Source organism: Acinonyx jubatus, chromosome B2 (assembly GCF_027475565.1).
Source record: "Acinonyx jubatus isolate Ajub_Pintada_27869175 chromosome B2, VMU_Ajub_asm_v1.0, whole genome shotgun sequence".
Classification (NCBI taxonomy): domain Eukaryota; kingdom Metazoa; phylum Chordata; class Mammalia; order Carnivora; family Felidae; genus Acinonyx; species Acinonyx jubatus.
Window position 1 is genome coordinate 36,345,902 of NC_069385.1, and position 19,681 is coordinate 36,365,582.

Genomic DNA, 19,681 nt, shown 5'->3' on the forward strand with positions numbered 1-19,681 from the left:
CCTTAAAGGAGCAAAACCATATGATTTTTTCATAGATGTTGTAATGTACTTTTACTTAAAAGACATTTATAGAAGTAACCTACATTAGGGAAATAAGGGGGCAACTTAAACAGGATAAAGGTGATTCAACAGTAACTAGTAGCACGCGTGTTAAGGAGTGCACACCCTAAAGGCATCACTGTTTAATCAGGAGTGTGATATGGATTATTATAGTCACTAGTATTCAAAATTTGGGGATGTTCTAGTAAATGAAATAAGACAACCAAAGGAATAAATTGCTTAACTATTAGAAAAGATAAAGTTATTTTTACATGAAATTATTTTATACCAAGAAAATTAGAGATCATATTTTAAAATTGAACTGATAATAATTTAGTTGGCTAATTCAAGATAAATATTCATAAATATTAGCTTTTTTGTATATTAGCAGTAAACAGTAATAGACATTAAAAAATCTCTTTCACAATAATAAAAATTTCTAAAGTATCTAGAAATATATTCAACAAAGATACAGGTCCTAGGTGACTAAATCCTCAAAAGTGTATTAAAGAACATAGGGGCGCCTGGGTGGCTCAGTCAGTTGAGTGGCCGGCTTCGGATCGGGTCATGATCTCACAGCCCGTGAGTTCGAGCCCCGCGTCGGGCTCTGTGCTGACAGCTCGGGGCCTGGAGCCTGTTTCGGATTCTGTGTGAGCCTGTTTCGGATTCTGTGTCGCCCTCTCTCTGACCCTCCCCCGTTCATGCTCTGTGTCTCTCTGTCTCAAAAATAAATAAACGTTAAAAAAAAAAATTTAAAGGACATCAAATATGATCTGAATAAATAAATGGAGATGTACCGTGGCCCAGAATCAGAATATTTTATGTTAATACCACTTTATGTAGTTAATGTAATACTAATTAGAACATCATTGGATTTTTTTAAATTTGTTTTCTTGTAATTTAGAATTGGAAAAGAGTAGTTTTTTTTTTCTCAATGTTTACTTATTTTTGAAAGAGAGAGAGAGACAGAGCACGAGCCAGGGAGGGATAGAGAGAGAGACAGAGACATAGAATCTGAAGCAGGCTCCAGGCTCCGAGCTATCAGCACAGAGCCTGATGCGTGGCTCAAACTCACAAGCTGTGAGATCATGACCTGAGTCGAAGTCGCGTGCTTAACCAACTGAGCCACCCAGGCTCCCCAGTTTGCTTTTTTTAACCATGTATTTGAAAATTGCCTTGGAAAATTTAAATAAAAAGAGCTCTAAGACAACGTGCATTGCCAGATATTAAAAAGAACTTTTTACGAAAGTTTACTAACAAGAACAAGGCCCTTAGAGCAAGCCACTCCAGTCAAAGGATTAATATGGAGGAGAGATAATTGTCTGAAATCAGGTCTCAGAACAAGTTTTTAATTTCTTTTTTATGTAAGCTCTATACCCAACATGGGGCTTGAACTCATGACCCCCAGATCAAGAATCACATGCTCAACCACCTGAGACACTCCAGATCTTAGAACAATTTATTGATCTTCCTCACTAGAGTTGACTTGAAAAGTAGTAAAGAATAGTAAAGAATATAGTAAAGAAAATAGTAGAGAAAAATGATGTTTTATTTGCATGATTCCATGAGGATGTTTATCATTGTCGCTATTATAATTATCTGTTAAACCCTGCTGTGTGTAGGGTATTGTGTAAGAACTGGAACTAGAAAGAATAATAAGACCTGATCTCTGGCTTCCATGGGTTTTGATGCTATTGGTCTATCTATATAGGACAGAATCTCAACTTTCTCAGTGTGGTTCATTTATTTCATGGGATTTTTCTCCATTTTCTGATTGAACAAGTGAGATGGTGATATCACAGATAGCTCACAGTACAGTTGCAATTACCTAGATTATAGTGCAGTTTTTTGGCTACAAATGTGGATTCTTAAAACTAAATTCTGCAGCATTCTTTCTATGCTCTCTAAGCTGTGCTACAGCAATCTGCGGGCTTCTTTTAACCAAAAGGTGAAAGCTTTGAAGTGTGCATTTAAATATTCTCTTAAATTAACCCAATAGAAGAGTTGGCATAACAATGAGGCTTCCCTTTCATCTTGTATTTTTGTTACTATAAGTAATACTCTGTGCTGAAGTATTTCACAGAATTAGGAAACTTCATTTGCCCAAAAAACAGTGTAGCTGTCTGTATAGTTTTACGAAACAATCTAGAGTAGCACTGTCCTGGAAAATCCCTCATGCTGTGCTTCAAAACCATTTTCAACATGGATAAGCAAGGCATTAAAATCTGTTTCAGGCAAGAAGCTAGAAAGGTGCTTTTATTCAGCGCTTGAAAACTCGGTGCTTGGGTCAATAGGGCAGCATTTTAGCTTTCCCATTTTTCCCTCTTCTAATAATTTTATGTGTTGTCATCCCAAGTAAGGGACAGACTGTCAAGGCAGATAAAATTTACACAGAGTTATAGAACTGAGCAAGACGTCTAATTTCCTTTCTTTGGCAGTTATCTGACAATCAAGGCAAAGCTCCTGGGCCAGGTCAGGCCGGCACTTTTTTTTTTTTTTCTTCCAGAAAAAGCCTGCTCTTTGGTATAGTCTTCTTCTTTTTTTTTTTTTTCATTGTCAACCAGGTCTAGTGCCTGTGATTGTGTTTGATGACTTTATTTGGGTTCTTTGGAAAACCTTCTTTCCATGTGTGCACAGAGGGGGTACAACGAGATCCGTGAAGTTAAGCAGTTCCACTTCACCGGCTGGCCTGACCACGGAGTGCCGTACCATGCCACAGGGCTCCTCTCCTTCATCCGGCGAGTGAAGTTCTCCAACCCTCCCAGCGCGGGCCCCATCGTCGTGCATTGCAGGTGAGTGCTGGACCAAATGGCCTTGACTGCACGGCCAGCCTTTTCAGGGCAGCAAGATGAAGGCTTAAAGCACAAAGCAAAGGCCTACTTGCAGGGTTCCAGCTTGCATGTGTTATAGGTAAGGGAAATCAGCAATCAAATAAAAGTTAGCTGGGAAGAGGACATAAAACAGAAACTTAAAAAAAAATAAATACATTCATCCTAACGTGTGTAGTGTTGCTCACAAATGGGAGTGTGGAAACTCTCTTTTGGTGGCAACATCTGTGTTTTGGGGTTGTTTTTTTTATACCGCTTTTGCAAATCCCATATTGTATGGAATGGTAGGTTAAAATTGAGATTTCTTGCCAATCTAGTAAATTCCCAATAGAATCTCAGCTTTTAAAACTAAATTTGAGACATACAGAGTTACTAAATGGCCTAAATTGCAAGAATTTGTGCTATAAAACAGCTATTTAAGAATTAAAAAAAAAAAAAGCCATCCATCAGAGGACCTTGAAAACTACATCAGCGAGAGCCAACAAATATGTGCCAGAAAAATGTGCACATTATATTCAGGCTTCCTTCTGATTAGAAACGTCTCTTAAAACAAGCATTCAGAGACACTAAAAGCAAATTACATGGCCTCATTTTGAGATGTGAACAGAAAACTATGTACTGAATCTGAAAAGCTTTTCCTAAATGCTGCACACCACTCTCAAATACTATCCCCTCCAAGCTACATAATAGGTTGTACTTAAGCATTTTTTTTCTGAAAATCCAACCTATTCAGAATTTAAATGACCACATATAAAAGGGGAAACAACACAGAGAATGAAATAAAAGTAAGGCATCCCATAAGGATCAGATACTACACACCCTGAAAACAAAATCTTCAGTCCTCCTCAAGAAATCTGATGTACTCTTCAATTACTTTCCTGTCTCAAACCCTGGGAACAGTGATTGAGAAGATGGTAGGCAAAAAAAAAAAAAAAGAAGGAAAGAAAGAAATAGAGATACCCACAGTATCTTCTACTTAAATCTCTTAAAGAACAGTGAGTTTGAGAAGTGACCAAATCTGGACAACAAAGAAATAATGTTAATAGCCCATCTATGCATTTAGAAAATGAGGTAAATAGGTTTTCAATTCAGGAGTGTCTTGACTTATCATAGAGGTTTACTTTCCTATGAATTGCTTGCTTCAGAAGTGCTCCAAGGTTCTCAGATACTCTCTTGGAAACAGAAGTATCATTTTCCACTTAGACTCAGGTATCAGTAAATTTATGAAAAAGAGGAAGCTGACTACCAAGTGGAATTTCCCACCGCCCTAAAATCCTAACTATATCTTGTTTGCTCTGTTGATTTTTATATATAAAATTGAAGAAACATTCCAAAGGGGTGAAATAACCAAAGTATTTTAAGGTTCAATTACTGAATTAAATACAGTAAGATAGTGGCTATCTTTGTAACCTGTTAAGAATTGTATTCTAAACCTAACTATTCATTTTCATTTTTCCTTCAGTTCACCATTCAAATATTCCTTCTACTATTGGTCTCCTCATTGAACACCACCATTTTCCCCTCCACCCTTACCATTAGCACTTCCTTTGAATTGTGGCTCCTCAGAATGTTTTGGAATTAATTTTCTTTGTCTTGGTATTTAAGAGTCTGTGAGATCAAAACAGTGAGCCAGCGTTCTTGCATTTTGTCAGAGGACCCAAAAGTATATGAGTATTTAAATTTGAGGTTAAATTTTGAAGCATGAATCCACCCCTTGGTCAATTCTGAGCTTGAAATCCTGTGCGCTAGATTTGCGTAAAATGGAGACCTGCGTAACAGAGCTATGGAACTTGAACAACATGTATATATTATTTTTAAAACACAATTTGATTTACAAAGTTGAGAGCTTTTAATTTTGAACTCCTGTTCCAATCTTCATGTTACACCGAAGCAAATACTCTTCATGAAGTTATTTGTACGTTAAATGTTTATACGACACAGACAAATTACGTCTTGCAGTTTGTTAAAGCAGTTTGATTCCACCCATGTGAAAGTTGTAAGGATTTCTAATCAAGGTTGCATGACTATGCTTCTCGCAGTTCTTCAGATTTGTTTCATTTTTCGCAGTGCTGGTGCTGGACGAACTGGCTGTTACATTGTGATCGACATCATGCTGGACATGGCTGAAAGAGAGGGTGTTGTGGACATCTACAACTGTGTCAAAGCCTTAAGATCTCGTCGTATCAATATGGTCCAGACAGAGGTGTGTTGCTTGTTGATTTATCGCTAATGCCCCCCCTTTTTTTTTTTGCTTTCCAACATTTATCAAAAATAATAAATGTTTGGGGCACCTGTGTGGCTCGGTCGGTTGAGCGTCCGACTTCGGCTTGGGTCATGATCTTGCAGTTCGTAAGTTCGAGACCCAAGTCTGGCTCTGTGCTGACAGCTCGGAGCCTGAAGCCTGCTGTGGGTTCTGTGTCTCCCTCTCTCTCACTGCCACTTCCCTGCTCACGGTCTGTCTCTCTCTCTCTCTCTCTCTCTCTCTCTCTCTCAAAAGTGAATAACTTAAAAAATAATAATAACAATGAATGTTTTTCATCAAGTCATATAGGAAAGTATTGATATCTTTATTAATGTTTCCATATAGAGAAAATTCTTTGTATTCTCTACCTTTGATGATAGAAAATTTTTATTAAAATAGTATGATTTCTTTTCTTTCTTAGGAACAGTACATTTTTATTCATGATGCCATTTTAGAAGCCTGTTTATGTGGAGAAACTGCCATACCTGTCTGTGAATTTAAAGCTGCATATTTTGATATGATTAGAATAGACTCTCAGACTAACTCTTCACATCTCAAAGATGAATTCCAGGTATTTACTTATTTCTAGAGCTTCTTTTATGAGCAACTTATTGCAGTGTGTTCTGGGCATTATTATAATTCTTCTAAGGAAGGTCTTTCAAGTCAAATTTATAACCTTTGACCCTACTTTAAGTATAATAAAATACCTGTCTCTTTCATTATACATATTATAGAGTCACTTTCGTATTAATGAGCTCATATCTGCTGTATCTGGAAGTTCAGATTCAGGGAAGGGTTTGGGGAAAGGTATCATAAAAGTCAAATTTGGCGGTGATTTGTGTGTATTTACAACCTTTTTTAATGCAGTCTTATGGATTTTAACCTTCTGTGTCACTCACAATGTGAGATCAAGCACATTAATAATGATAGCTGAAGTTTGTACTAAACATTGTCTCTAAATAACCCCAAATGTTTTCACTGCCCTTAAAACATCCCTGAAGGTATATGAACATGCAGTTGGGAGTGGCTCTGGAAAACTAATACTTTGATCCCTTGTGCAGTGCTCTTTCTAGCATGTCACAGCCTGTCTTCAAGTGTGGCATGCCAAAATGTTACTACAAATGATACTTTCCAACTTTGACGGTGGATGGATCATCATTATGGGCTACCCCAATTCTATTTTCTTTGGTCAGGCAATGCATTTTGCAGGTAGCCCTGGTGTTATGTTAGGCTTCCCTTTTCCTTTTGAGAAGCACAGTGAACAATCCATATATTGTTTCTTTGTCACTGCTGGGGCTTCATTAGGTCTAACTACAAAGTCTATCAGTCTGTCATCGTGGCAAATGCCGCTGCCTTGTACAAATCCTTCACTTTGTACTTGGCCTCCCAAATACCTGATAGGTCTGCATTATGCTACTGGATGGGCCGCTTGCTTTTAACCTAGGTTCCCTTTTCTTTTTAGACCTTGAATTCAGTCACCCCTCGACTGCAAGCTGAAGACTGCAGTATAGCGTGTCTGCCCAGGAACCATGACAAGAACCGTTTTATGGACATGCTGCCACCTGACAGATGTCTGCCTTTTTTAATTACAATTGATGGAGAGAGTAGTAACTACATCAATGCTGCTCTTATGGACGTAAGAGACTGCTGTCTTTGTTAGGATAAAGTGTCACAAAAAGCTACATAATGTGATGAACACTAGCTGGTTTTCTTTTCAGGAAAATTAAAATGGCTTAGGAAGGAAAATTGGAAACTTTCATTGACATACAAATTTTTTTGGAGAATGATTTTGAATAGCCCCTACAGGGATTCTTAGGAACTGTAAGTTTTAGGCTTCATTGTAAATTTGGAACTTGATTGTCAATTATTATATTCTTTCTGGGAAATACCTGCAGGTGATATTTTTCATCTTAATTATTTTCAGAAAAGAAAATCATGCTTATGTATTTTGAATGTTAAGTTAGGAATGAATTTTTAAAACCACCGAAAGCCATTTCGTACTGAAGTTGTGTTAATTTGGGAAATCTTTATATCTGGCATTTAACGTTGCAATAATTAATAACATTCCATTAATTAATAGAGACCATTTATAAGTAACTAGGGGAAGGCACCAAAGATACCATGTTAATACATCCATCATCATGAAAGAACTCTCTTGCCCTATTCCAACCTTCATAAAGTGTAAATGGTAGAGCACATCCTCAGCTGGTTAGCATCCCATGGACAGAACAACATGGAAAGAGAGTTTTAAGTTAGTCTTTGGCTACCTTGCTCGGTTACCTTGGAAAGAAGTAAGAAGGCTGTCCAGGTTCAGAATCCTTTTAAACAGCTCATCATCTTCATTTATACACATTTCTAGCTTTTGCCTCTTAACCTATGGAACCATAGTGAGGGGACATTAGAAGTCAGGATTCATTCCTGTATGACTAATAATAAAACCTTCTGAGTTACTTCTCCTATTGTGTTTTCCAAAATTAGTTCCTGATAGTAGAGACTTAGAAAGCCTGCATTCTACCTCTGAGCCTAGTCTTTCAGTCGGTTACTTTGCTCTTTTTATGCTGAAGAGCACAGTGGTCTAAAGACAAGCTCAAGTGAAAAGTTCCCATTCTTGCCATGACCAGAGTTTTGCCTAGTCATTAATCATATCCACTGAAATCACACTGGATCCTCATTGTACCTTTTATTCCCATTTAGTTGTCCGGAAAGGCTAATATACTAAACACAGAGAACACACACAAGACCCTTTTGTTTCTGAATCTAGATTTAGAATTTTAAAAGGCTGTGTAATAAAGGGAAGGAGAAAATACTATTAGGAAAGAGATTGATGAGGCACATGTTTGAGACATTTTTTGTCTTTTGGCATCTATCTCTGTCAAATTTTTCTCAATTTCCAGGTTGTTTTCTAGTCAATATGAAGACTGAATCTGCTCTCTACCTGTTTCAACTCTCTGCTTAATTTCCCTGTGACTCAACATAGATACATTTTATTTTATTTATTTATTTATTTATTTATTTATTTATTTATTTATTTTTCATAGATACATTTTATAACTGAGACCATCTGCTAGATTTTCTAGTGTGGTTGGGGCTTTAGAAAAGTTAGGTTTGGTTTGTCTTAAAAGAACAAGGCTCATTGGTCAGCACTTCCCACTCCCCCTACCCTCTAGCAATGTCCTCAGTGTTCCATACCCTTGTGTATGGCTGTGAAGAATTAGTAGGTAAGGCCAAGGATTCCATGATTTCCATGCCTTGGGTGTGCTCCTGAACTTAGAGAGGAAAGAAATAGGAAACCATCTGTCTTTCATATCATCTTATTCACCTCCCCTCCCCTGTGACTCAGAAAGTGAGTAAATAGCTTACCTTCCCATGGAGTAGACATGTAGTTGTAAGGAAAGTTTACTTATTTCTTCTGATTCTTTTTCATGAGCCTTCATACCTTTCTTAGGAGATACTCAGCCCAACTACAGGTGACACTTTGTGAGGCTTGAGGTCATATAGAAGCAGCCAGGTGAATTGCCAGTGCTCATATTTATCCTATAATCTTCCTTGGAGTGGAATGCCACGGTTAGCAGCATTTCCCAAATGGTCATAGGATCAGTCATCAAGAATCAGTTTCTACGCTGTTGTTAAAAAACTGGAAAGACTTAAAGAGTCCTATGATACAAATGAGTTAGGGGATCACGGACAGTGCTTATTAGCATTAAGGACATCTATCTCAGGCAGCAATCTAGTTATTTTTTTACAACCTATTTAAGTTAATACGTAGAAATATAGGTCATCAGTCTGCAGGATGACAGATTGCCCAGGTCAAATCAGCATACCCTCTCCTTCTGGATAGAGATAATGTGTTGTGTCCCAATTAAGGCGCACTTAATAAAGAAGGAGCCATTCCCTTATAGGTGGGGCCAGGAAGTGCATTTTATTTTTTGGCACTTGAAAAATCTTAAGTGATTGAAACTATCATTCTAACCATTAATATCCATTAGAAATGCCCAAGAAAGTGGATGTGCATATACGATGTGTAGAATGTGTTGATAATATTCATATAATGTTAAAGTACATGAGTTTGAGGTGTATGTAGTTTTGCTTATCTGAAGTGGAAGAGAACCCAGCAGTTATACATATTGATAGATGATTAACAGATGGACAAATAGATAGGTACATACATACACACACACACACACACACACACACACACACACACACACACACACAAATACACCAGGGAATTTTGTGTCTTCTGCCTCTTAGACCAATTACCTTTGAAAAACTGAAAAAGCCCACAGGTACCTCATGGAGGTCTTTAACCTTGAGAAGTTTTTTTAGTTTCTCCTTTTGTATTTGTCCTATATTTGCTAATCTCAACAAAATAAAACTTAAGTTCTTGTCTTGAATTGCTACAGAGACATTGAAGCCATCAGGTTGACCGATTACTAGCTCCAGTACATTCCATTGGTCCAAATCTGTTCTATGACTTATGCTGCCATCTGACTCCATCTGCATGTGAAGCTATCACATCTTACTTGGTCCTATTGAAATGTATTGAATGTGCTTGTATACCTGATCATTTGCCTTAAGTTCTTATGTTTTCCATCTACCCTATTTCTTTACAGAGCTACAGGCAACCAGCTGCTTTCATCGTCACACAATACCCTCTGCCGAACACTGTGAAAGACTTCTGGAGATTAGTGTATGATTATGGCTGTACCTCCATTGTGATGTTAAATGAAGTCGACTTGTCCCAGGTCAATGGCTATGAGTTGCTTTTGTGTACTACGACACAACTTAATAAATTAGTAATAAAATGTTAAAATCTGTTTCATACTACCCCAATTAGAAAAAAAATAATGCCCGTTTTCGTTTTGTTTCTTTTCCCAAAACATTCATCCTCTAGGGCTGCCCTCAGTACTGGCCAGAAGAAGGGATGTTACGATATGGCCCTATCCAAGTGGAATGTATGTCTTGTTCGATGGATTGTGATGTGATAAACCGGATTTTTAGGATATGCAATCTAACAAGAGTAAGTCATTAATATTTTAACTGAGTTGTAAGAGCAACTGATCATAACTATGTTGGGGTATAATTCCAATCAGACAACAGGGAGAGTAGAATTAATAGACATTACGTAATCAGTCCCAGTGCTACTAATCCTCTTACACCTTCGTATTAGAAGAAAAATGCATTCCAAAAACAGGAAAGCAGAAATGCTGAGAATGAGGTGTCCTGGTCAGTTACTAATGTGTTACATCTGGAAAACTAAATTTGGATGCACTGGCTCAAATGCACTTGATTGTCTGAGCCTGGTCTCTGCCCCTGTAGACTTTTCTGAAGGTTGACTACATGTCTTATTAGTATTGATATCCAGCCTGAAAGAGGCATATAATTGAAAAATAAGAATATAATAATAATAATAGTGACTAAAGAGCTTTACCTTGGAAGGAAGGGATATGTTGGATCAGCCGTCATGGAAAGCCTCCATGTCACTGTTCCAAGTCCTGCATATAAGGGAGAACCCCACACACGAGGAAACAGGTAATCACAGCCATCATTGATTCTCCTCCCACTTACAATTTCACCTTTCTCAATGTCCCAGTGTCTGGCTCTGCCCAGATCTGTAGAAGCAGCACTGGTATACCACTGTGCCTTTTCCCAGCAACAAAGCAGCAGCTGTGTTCCTCAGAAATCTTCCTTTCCTTGAGTCTTCATATGTTTTACACTCAAGGACAAATTAAGTTCGGGGTCTCTCCTTCAAAAAAGCAAAAAAAAAACAAAACCAACCATTACATTAGTAATTAGTAAGTATTTAGATTGGGTAACCAAACAGTAAGCAAAATTTGAAAAGAAAACATTATTCTCTTTTTAAAGAGAAAGATTACTCTGTTTTTAGAGCAGCAGCTCTATGTGTGTGTATTATTTTAAGTGTATGATTCAGATTGTCATATTTCAGTGTTTTCATATCAAAATGGCTATATATGTGTTTCTGGTTAATACATCTACATGTTTAGCCCTAAGAGAATAAAATCATATCCAATTCTGTCGCTCATTTCAGTGGAGAAAAAAAGGATAACTTCAATCATGTCATAATATTCATGCATATCTTAGATGTTAATTTAAATGGAATCTCATTATGTCTGCACATCTGTTCCATTATGGTTCTAGTAATATTTTAGCTGAGAAACCATCGCTGCTAAACTAAGAAAGTAAGACTTGTCTTTTAATTGAGCTATTTATATGAAAAATATTCTAAAGACAGGATCTGAAATCTGTGTTACATTTTTTTGCCGGCGTATTTGTTTATTTATCTTCCTCCGTATTTGGTGTTCCAGTCCTTATTAGAGCACGATTTTTTCCTGTTCCCGATCTTATTTAATAGCACGCACTTCATCAGATATTTAATAGGTACCAATGAGAAGTTGGGTGTTGTACTAGTAGGTCCTTGTGACACGTGAGCCCTGGCCAAATGGAAATTCAGATCTGATGCCTTATAATATGGCTTACTCATGTGTTGCAAATTCTTCCTTACATTTCTATACGAGGGCTTAATGTACTGATTCATTCATTCAATAGTACTATTCCTGGAAAGTATTTTGCTAGGTTCTAGTGATACAGAGTTTAGGGGAGAAAGAATGAAAGAGATTTCCCCGTCCTTAAAGAATTTATATTTTATCAGGAAAAACAAGCACTGAAAAATACAATTCTTTATTTACAAATATGAGAAATTTTAGAGAAAAAGTACAAAATCCAGAGTGTTTGGGTGATCTGACAGAGCTGGGTGAGTAGAGAGGACTTCGTTGGAGTAGTGATCTTTGAGACAAAATTTGAAGAATCAGTAGGAGTATTGGGAGCGGGAGAACCAACTTGTGTCCTGGTGTTCACAAGACAGAGAGGTTTCCCAGGACACAAGAAGTTCTGTTCAAAGACCAGAAGAGTTCCAGGCAAACCCAAAACAAACCGATCACTGTATTTGGGATTGAGAGGGACAAACAAGGAGATCTTTGAGGCCAAATGGAGAGTTTTACAAAGTTCTCAAGGCAAGAAATGCCTTGATACATGGATTAAAAGAAGGCCAACGTGTCTAGGACTTGAATAGTGTGTTAGAATAAAGGGAAGGTTAGGGAAGGAAATGGAGCCATATTGTGTAGGGGTTTTTAAGCCATGGTGCAACATGGATTTTATGATAAGATCATTTGGAAGCCATTAAAGCAGGGGAATGACAAGATCATATTTGCATTTCAAAATAATCATGATGCTGCAGTCAGAATGGTTTGGAAGGAGATCAAAGTTTATTTAAGGAGATCAACTAAGAAGTAATTATCATAATTGATGCTTGGGCATATGCAATGATGTCAGTGGTGACAAAGAGAAAAAGAATTTGAAAGTTATTTAAGAAGTGTGATTGATTATTGGATATGGGATATGAGGGAAAAGCTTATATAAAGGTAATTCTCATGGTTCTTGCTTCTGTAACTTAGAATGTTTCTGTATTGGTATGTACATATTTTAGACTTACCAGCTAGACTCAATCCATTGCAAATGCCATTTATATCATGGTACCATTTTGTCTGCAACTTCCGTTTTTAGTAAAAATTCTAGTTCCAAGTTATTTACAGAAAAATACTTTTCCTTCCACAGCCACAAGAAGGCTATCTGATGGTACAGCAGTTTCAGTATCTAGGGTGGGCCTCTCACCGAGAAGTGCCTGGCTCCAAACGGTCATTTTTGAAACTGATACTGCAGGTGGAAAAATGGCAGGAGGAATGTGAGGAAGGGGAAGGCCGGACCATCATCCACTGCCTGTGAGTATGGTGCCTCCACTTGGCCACCTGGGGGCCGTGGTGCTCATTTCCTTACTAGCTTTCATATTTTCTATGTTAAAGAGTCCTCAACTCATGGGGCGCCTGGGTGGCTCAGTCGGTTAAGTGTCGGACTTTGGCTCAGGTCATGATCTCACAGTCTGTGAGTTTGAGCCCCACATCAGCCTCTGTGCTGTCAGTTCAGAGCCTGGAGCCTGCTTCGGATTCTGTGTCTCCCTCTCTCTGCCACTTCCCCATTCACGCTCTGTCTCTTTCTGTCTCTCAAAAGATGAATAAATGTTAGAAAAAAATAAATGTTAGAGTACTCAACTCATCTCTATGGATCTCCATAGATATTGTTTTAAAATAATCTTCCTGTGTTATGATTCCATAATTAACTACCAGTTTTCATTTTCGTATTTTTTAAACACTGATTATCATATAGCTATTATATTATTTAAACTCTTTTGAACACTACTTGGAACCACTTTTCTGATGTCCACACTTTACAAATGTACCAAAATTTCAAGGTATTGAAGTTGCAGTGGTCGATGCCTGTAGCATCTTCCGACACATGAGCCACAGAGCAAATGTCATGCTCGCGCATCTTTGCTTTCTGTCCTCTAGGCATACACGCATATAAATGAAGCAAAATTAATACAAAATGGAAAAAAATTAAGGTCATGTTTTTACTAACAAAACGTGTAAGATTGTGTGGCCTGTGGTGACTAAAAGCTGCTACCTACATGCCCTTGCTTTCTTTGCTTCCAGAAATGGTGGTGGGCGAAGTGGTATGTTCTGTGCCATTGGCATTGTTGTTGAAATGGTGAAGCGGCAAAATGTCGTCGACGTGTTCCACGCAGTCAAGACACTGAGGAACAGCAAGCCAAACATGGTGGAAGCCCCGGTGAGTCAGAATCTTAGACATAGAAGGGAGCAGAGATTAGACATCATATACCTACTCATCGGGTTGACTTCACACTCCCAAGGGAAATCAGATGTATAAATGAGTCTTTGTGGGGACTTTTCCTATCTAACTGATGAATTGCTGAGCATGTCTCTCTACCCACATAAATGTAATCACATATCACAGAAACTTAATGATGAAAACTATTTTCACTTAATTTGGGAAAGGTGTAGATTTTTTTTCTCTCTGTGTTAGGCAATAAATATTTGCTGTAATAAACTTTAGTAAATGGTTCTATAGTAAGAATAAATTCTACTCTCTAGACTTCATTCTTGCTTATTTTTATTTCTTTTTTTTTTTAAGTTTATTTATTTATTTTGAGAGAGACAGAGACAGCATAATTAAGGGAGGGGCAGAGAGGGAGGGAGAGAGAGAATCCCAAGCAGACTCCATACTGCCAGTTCAGAGCCCCATGCAGAGCTCAAACTCACAAGCCGGGAGGTCATGACCTGAGCCAAAATCAAGACTTGGACGCTTAACTGACTGAGCCACCCAGGCTCCCTGCTTATTTTTATTTCTTACAGCATCTTGAATTAACTGGCAAAACATTAATCCAAGGGATATACACATGGATTAAATCAGTACTTTAGACACCTAATGCCCTTAAACAACATATGAAATTTATTTTAGTCCTTAGCTTTAATTCTTCATTTCTGGTCAAAGTATAAATTTTAAACTATCATCACTGACAGTTTTCAGCTTCTACCAGTTATAGTGTGCAGTTCAGATGATGCCACCTGAATTTGCCAGGGCTCATAAAATCAGACCACGGCTCACAAAGTAAGAGCCGATAGGAATGTGTATGTGGGAGTTCATCTGTGTGAAGGTGTATGAAGAGTAAGAAAGAAAAATTAAACTCCTCGAGCACATTTTACTTCTAAAGAGCGATGTTTGTGGGTTACACACATGTGCAAAGTGGGATAAGGTCAGGAGCAGCTGTGTAGTTTATGCTCAAACAAAGGTAAACCAGAAAAACCAAGGCAAATTGTTGCTTGCCCTACATTTATCAAGATGATCAGATAACTAAAATGAGCAATTCAATAAGCCTTTAAAGTATTCTCACCACTTCCTGCTCATGGATTGTTCACAGAAAAAGTGCATTGCTTCCTGAGACAAAATCTGAAGTTACATTTATACCGTTTCACTTTTAAAAGTGAGAACAGACTTTTTTCCCCTTCTACAAGTCCCCTCAAACCTCCCCAATTCTAGCTCATCCCTTGGGCTCTGCCTGTTGTCTGGACAAGATGATGTTGGTTTTGACTGGAGTATTGGCAATGGAGATGGAGAAAAGGGGATAGACTTGAAGGATTTTTGAAGTAGAACTTGTCAGGTCTTCTTAAAATATAATGGTTATGTCTTTAAACTCTTCGCTGTCTGAAGATTTCTTAATGTAAACTCTGTCTCTGTCTCTCAGATCAAGTCTTTTTAAATTCATCAGTGGGGTCACTTCAGTGTCAGAATTCAAACGTTACCTCCAAATTTAACTCTAATTTCCTGCCGTAAGTTGGGGGGGAGGGGAATCTGTGGTTAAACTCAACTATTCTAGAACCTTCCAAGAAGTTCCTATTTACCTTTATATTCATGTCCCATTAATCCTGACTGAACACCTACCTTCTGATTTGTGTTTAATCAGCGTTAATGATGAGTTCAGTGTGCTGTTGAATTGAACTGACAAGTTTGGTAAGAAAATTTGGAGCATAAACAAAAGCTGGTGACAGTTTAAAGAGACATAACTGTTTTCAAGCACTGTGTGACTCTTCAGATGCACTTGCCACAGTGGTAGCCTAATTTAAATCACACCTACTTGATAATTAAGGGTAGGATTGATAAAGATCTCTTTCAGAAAGATTTTACTACCCTACTTTATTGTAGAGACACCGGGAAGTTCTTTAGAAATACCATGCATTTTAGGTTGTTCTGCGTTACAGCCTGGATTTTACCCACTTGGAATGAGTTGAAAAATTTTTAATGAGGTACATACTAGAAGTCATAACTTGTAATACGGTCTGATGTTTTCCAAGTTCTTGATAATGGAGCAGTGCTTAGGTGGATGTAAAGGAAAGACAGGTTTTTTTAATATGAAATTTATTACTTTATTGTCAAATTGGTTTCCATACAACACCCAGTGCTCCTTCCAACAGGTGCCCTCCTCAATGCCCATCACCCACCCTCCCATCCCTCCCACTCCCCATCAACCCTCAGTTTATTCTCAGTTTTTAAGAGTCTCTTATGGTTTGGCTCCCTCCCTAACTTTTTTTTTCCTTCCCCTGCCTCATGGTCTTCTGTTAAGTTTCACAGGATCCACATAAGAGTGAAAACATATGGTATCTGTCAGGAAAGACAGTTTTAACTCAAATTTGGTCAACCAAATTGTCTTCAATATTTAAAGAGAGGAAACAGAAATTTTCAAATATAAGTAAACTCGAAAAGGTGTAAGAGCCACTAACCATTTTTGAAAAATTTACTTTAATATTCTGATGAATGAAAAGGTGTGTGAGGGGCTCCTGGGTGGCTCAGTAGGTTAAGTGTCCAACTCTTGGTTTCAGCTCAGGTCATGACCTCATGGTTCATGGGTCCCAGCCCCACATCAGTTTCTGGGCTGGCAGCATGGAGCTTGTTTGGGTTTCTCTCTGTCCCTCCCCTGATTGTACTCTCTCTCTCTCAAAATAAATAAACATTTAAAAAAATAATAATAATGAAATAAAATGACTTATTTTTCTCCTGCTAAGGACAGATATCTGAAGTTTGGAGAAGAATATTTGCACTTGTTTACTGTATCATTTATTTGTAATAGAGAAAAAGTAAAAGCAATCTAGTAGTCAAATCCGTATACCATACATTTATGTAGTGTGAAAAGAAATGTTAAATAACATAAGAAAAAGACATAACAGTGTTAAAGGCAGATAAAATATAAACTTATACTCTCGAATATATGTATGCAATGATATTTATTCTAAAAGAATTATTATTTCAACCATGCATAAAAAAGGACTAAAGCAAAACAAAGGCGGTATTTTACCAAGAATTGTTTCTGGTAATAGAGTTATGAAACTCTTTCTGATTCCTTGGTTTTTCTATACTGGGAATTTTTTCTGTAATGATCAGGTTTTACTATTATAATTAGATAAAAAATACTGGAGATTTTTTTAATTTGATAAAAAATATAAGGCAAACACAATGTATCTTTCCTTAAGTTCCTTTCCTTAAACGCCGATCTTTAGACTCAAATGTAACATATACATGCCCAGAGATTAAACTTCGGTATCGAAAAAATAATTGGTACTTCTCGAATAATCTAACGTGGTGGTTTGGTGTTCGTTTGGCGGCTGTGGTTCACCGTTAGTCTCCTTTTTCTCACCTTTTCTCAACTCTTTTGTTTTCACCTGTTTCAGGAGCAGTACCGTTTCTGCTATGATGTAGCCCTGGAGTACCTGGAATCTTCTTAGTCGGGTGAGACTTCGGAGCACAGCCACGCAGAAACCTGTTCATCTGTTGAGCCAGCAGCTGTTGTACCTGTTACACCTGTGCAGAAAGATTTTAATGTGGGGGGTGGGAGGCTTTTACATTCAAGAAGCAAAAGTATTTTTCTTATGAAGTTGTGTATCTTAATAAAAAGGACTCAACTAGTTTCTATTACCGTATGAAAGCATCGACATTTCGTGCCGCATAAATTATATTTAATAAGAACCAGATTCAAATGAGAACTTCTCAGTGTTTGTACAGTGAATACGCAGCTTTTTCTCCCCTGGTTTTGGTAGAGCAGCCACCATGTGTTGCATGAATTAATACTTTCTATGTGGCATTTTTTTCTCCCTTTTTTAGATAAAAGATGTTAAATCTTTAAGGAAGAAGTAAGAAAAGCTGTGCAAATTCATAGTAAAGTTCATTTTTTATATGTTTCAAGTGTAGCAGATCTCTATATAAATATATAAATATATATAACTGGCTTATTTTCTTTTAATGTGCAATGATAGCTAGATCATTTAAAGTTCTTTTTAGAAAAAACATAAGCCAAAGACTCAAGTGTAAATATGTCTATACGGAGAAAGCACATTATATTTATTGGTTACTTACATTCCTTTTTTGATGGCTAAAATACTACCACCACACAATCATTTTTTTTTTCTGAAGAAAACTTTTTCTTTCACTAAAATCAATTGTAAACGATTTTTGTAGATTATTTTTTGTATGTTTTAGTGTAAGTAGAGGATAAACTTTTTATTCATAAACCAGGAAGCAATGTTCTTTATAGTGATTCTCTTGTGTACATGCTTGTGAATTAAATTTATGTAAAACACCTTGGCAATTGGGTCTTTTAATATGGGACCAAATTAAAACATTTTGCTGAAAATGTATAATTTTCCACAATTTCATTAGGTAAATAATGGTTTGGTGATCATACATGAGAATTGCACACATTCAAAGGCCTTGCTGATCACTTTGCAATGTTGAACACAGCCTTTAAGCATCATTTAAATTTTAAAGGAATTGATTTTTCTCAGCCTGTGACCAAGCACTGGTCAAGAAAACAAAATGGCAACATTTATGCTTTCAGAGTCACGTTTTAGCAAACTGTAAACCATCAACACTATAAAGTGTTTCTTTTGATGTTTACATGCACAAGCTTTGGATTCGGTCCATAGAGAGTGTGAACAAATCAATGCCAGATTCCTGTTTGTGCATGGCCATGGGATTTGCAAGTGAACCTTTCCAAATGTGGTCTTGTTCATATGCTCCATGTAGCTGTAACTTCACACCATCAGCTTGCAGTTTGTTATTGACTGAAGCATTCCAGTATCCTCCTTCTAGATTGCCAGTACATGACATGGTGCTTATCAAGATTTAACTAAAGTAAGAGTGAAATAAAGTTTTTATAATTACAACAATTGTTTGCACATCATTTTCTCTTAATCTTCATGTCTTCACTCCCCCCAAAATTGTCTCTTCTCACTGATACTAGTAGACCACTAAAATTCTATTAAAAGTAAAACGAATGTCCAAGCACTAATATCTTTCTTTTTTAATTGAATGTCAGCCAGTCCAGATGAGTGGAAGGGATAAAGGCCAGAAGATTGACATACTTTTTTTTAAATTTCTATATATGTATGTCACTATCTTTTTATGTGATAGACATTTTCATACTTCTTCCTTATAGCAAACTTGACAAATAAGTATCCCTGTTTTATGGATGTTGTAATTGAAGATAATGAGAAAGTAAACGATTTGTCAACAGATTCAAACCTGAGTCTGATTTACCAGTTCATTCTCTTCCACTAAACACACTGCTTCCCCAGTGACATGACAAAGAAAATTTGGCACTTCATTCTTATTGTTCCTCATTAATTGATTTTCTCATAAAGTCTCATTATGGGTATCTTCAAACTTCTATTTGCTGTGTACATTATTAGAACATTTGTGACTTTCATTAGTAAGAATTTAGATAAAGAGACTTTATCTTTTCCTAGAAAGACTAATTTACATTTAAACATGGGTGCATTCAACAAAAAATCCACAAGCTCATCCAAGATTTCTTTGCCTGGTAATGTTCAGGATGTTAATCCTATAGAGGATTCTGCTTTGCTGCATGACCCTGCTTTAATTTCTGCTCACGTGATTGTGTCCACACCCCACCAAAATTACCATAAATACCACTGTTTGCAAAGCTCAGAGGTCCATTTGGCCTCCAAAATTTAAGCAAAGAACAAAAGGAGTCCTCTTTCTCTCTAGCATAAATAGTGTCACGCTTGCTTTGGGCACCACAGAAGCCAGTTCATTCGCAAACAATGGGGGGATGTAAATATGTTTTTCTCAA

General features: G+C 37.2%; 1 protein-coding gene across 6 annotated transcripts in view; it reads left to right on the forward strand.

Annotated features, from left to right (window-relative positions):
* Nucleotides 1-18,755, forward strand: part of PTPRK (protein tyrosine phosphatase receptor type K) — a 554,739-nt gene extending 535,984 nt beyond the window's left edge. For all 6 annotated transcript variants that reach the window (XM_053222257.1, XM_027056947.2, XM_053222258.1 and 3 more), the window contains 9 exons: nt 2,677-2,831; nt 4,935-5,070; nt 5,531-5,680; nt 6,572-6,745; nt 9,723-9,854; nt 10,004-10,129; nt 12,742-12,905; nt 13,674-13,809; nt 17,262-18,755. In XM_053222257.1, coding sequence (XP_053078232.1) covers nt 2,677-2,831; nt 4,935-5,070; nt 5,531-5,680; nt 6,572-6,745; nt 9,723-9,854; nt 10,004-10,129; nt 12,742-12,905; nt 13,674-13,809; nt 17,262-17,315 — 1,227 coding nt within the window. In that variant the 3' untranslated portion in view covers nt 17,316-18,755. The remainder of the gene's footprint in view (nt 1-2,676; nt 2,832-4,934; nt 5,071-5,530; nt 5,681-6,571; nt 6,746-9,722; nt 9,855-10,003; nt 10,130-12,741; nt 12,906-13,673; nt 13,810-17,261) is intronic.
* The last annotated feature ends 926 nt before the right edge of the window (nt 18,756-19,681 follow it).